At 51.5% G+C, this 807-nt stretch overlaps 1 protein-coding gene across 1 annotated transcript in view; it reads left to right on the top strand.

Moving 5' to 3' along the window:
* Positions 1 to 807, top strand: part of atp2c1 (ATPase secretory pathway Ca2+ transporting 1) — a 26,061-nt gene continuing 25,254 nt past the window's right edge. The window contains exon 1 of the mRNA XM_026183945.2: positions 1 to 157. Coding sequence (XP_026039730.1) covers positions 134 to 157 — 24 coding nt within the window. The 5' untranslated portion in view covers positions 1 to 133. The remainder of the gene's footprint in view (positions 158 to 807) is intronic.

An 807-nucleotide genomic window follows, 5' to 3' on the forward strand; every position in this document is an offset into this window, starting at 1 on the left:
AGAGGACCGCCCATTTCCGCTGCCGGTCTTATTTTGAAAGGGTGTCCGGAAGCGCGGAGCAGAGCCCGTGAGTGCGGCATGGTGGACGCTCCTCTGTCGGAAGAAGACGCTCCGCTCCGGGATTTCACGGAAGATGCAGAAGAAACGGGAGCTGCTGGTAAGTTTTACAAATTTTCACTTTTCCGTCGTGATGGCGGCTCATAATGCCATTAAACCCACCTCCGAGCCCATGAATCAAATACGGTTCCCGCAATGAAACCCTCCGGAATTCAGTAACTGTCCGTAGCAGCTGACAGCAGCCCGGCGTCGGGTTTGTTTGCTTAGTTTGTCTCCGGGAGAGGAGCGCTGATAGCGTCTGTTAGCCTGTAGCTGTCACCGGGGAATCTGACGTAAGTTAGCCCCTTGGAGCTGACATGGCGGAGAATGAGACCCAGGCAGCGGCAGTCGGTGCTGTTGAGTTCGTCGTGAGTGTCCGAGGCTTCCAGCGGCCAGGTCCGCCGTCCCCGGGACACCGTGAGCTCACCGGCGGGGCAGCTAGCAGGCTAAGCCAGGCTAACACTGCGAGAGCTCCGCGCTCGTTATCAGAGTACAGGCGTGCCATGGCCGATTCAGGTTAGGCTTATTACGGAGATGGAATAAAATAACACGGGTCTTACTGTTAATAAATATACAGGTAAATAAAACCAAATGCCAGTACAATAAATTATTATATACATATAATAAACTATAATAATCCCAGAGCACAAACCTGGGTTATTTGTCGAGTATGGAAATATCAAAAACTTACGAAAATGTCATCCTGACAGG

The sequence above is a fragment of the Astatotilapia calliptera genome, chromosome 11, assembly GCF_964374335.1.
Source record: "Astatotilapia calliptera chromosome 11, fAstCal68.1, whole genome shotgun sequence".
Classification (NCBI taxonomy): Eukaryota; Metazoa; Chordata; class Actinopteri; order Cichliformes; family Cichlidae; genus Astatotilapia; species Astatotilapia calliptera.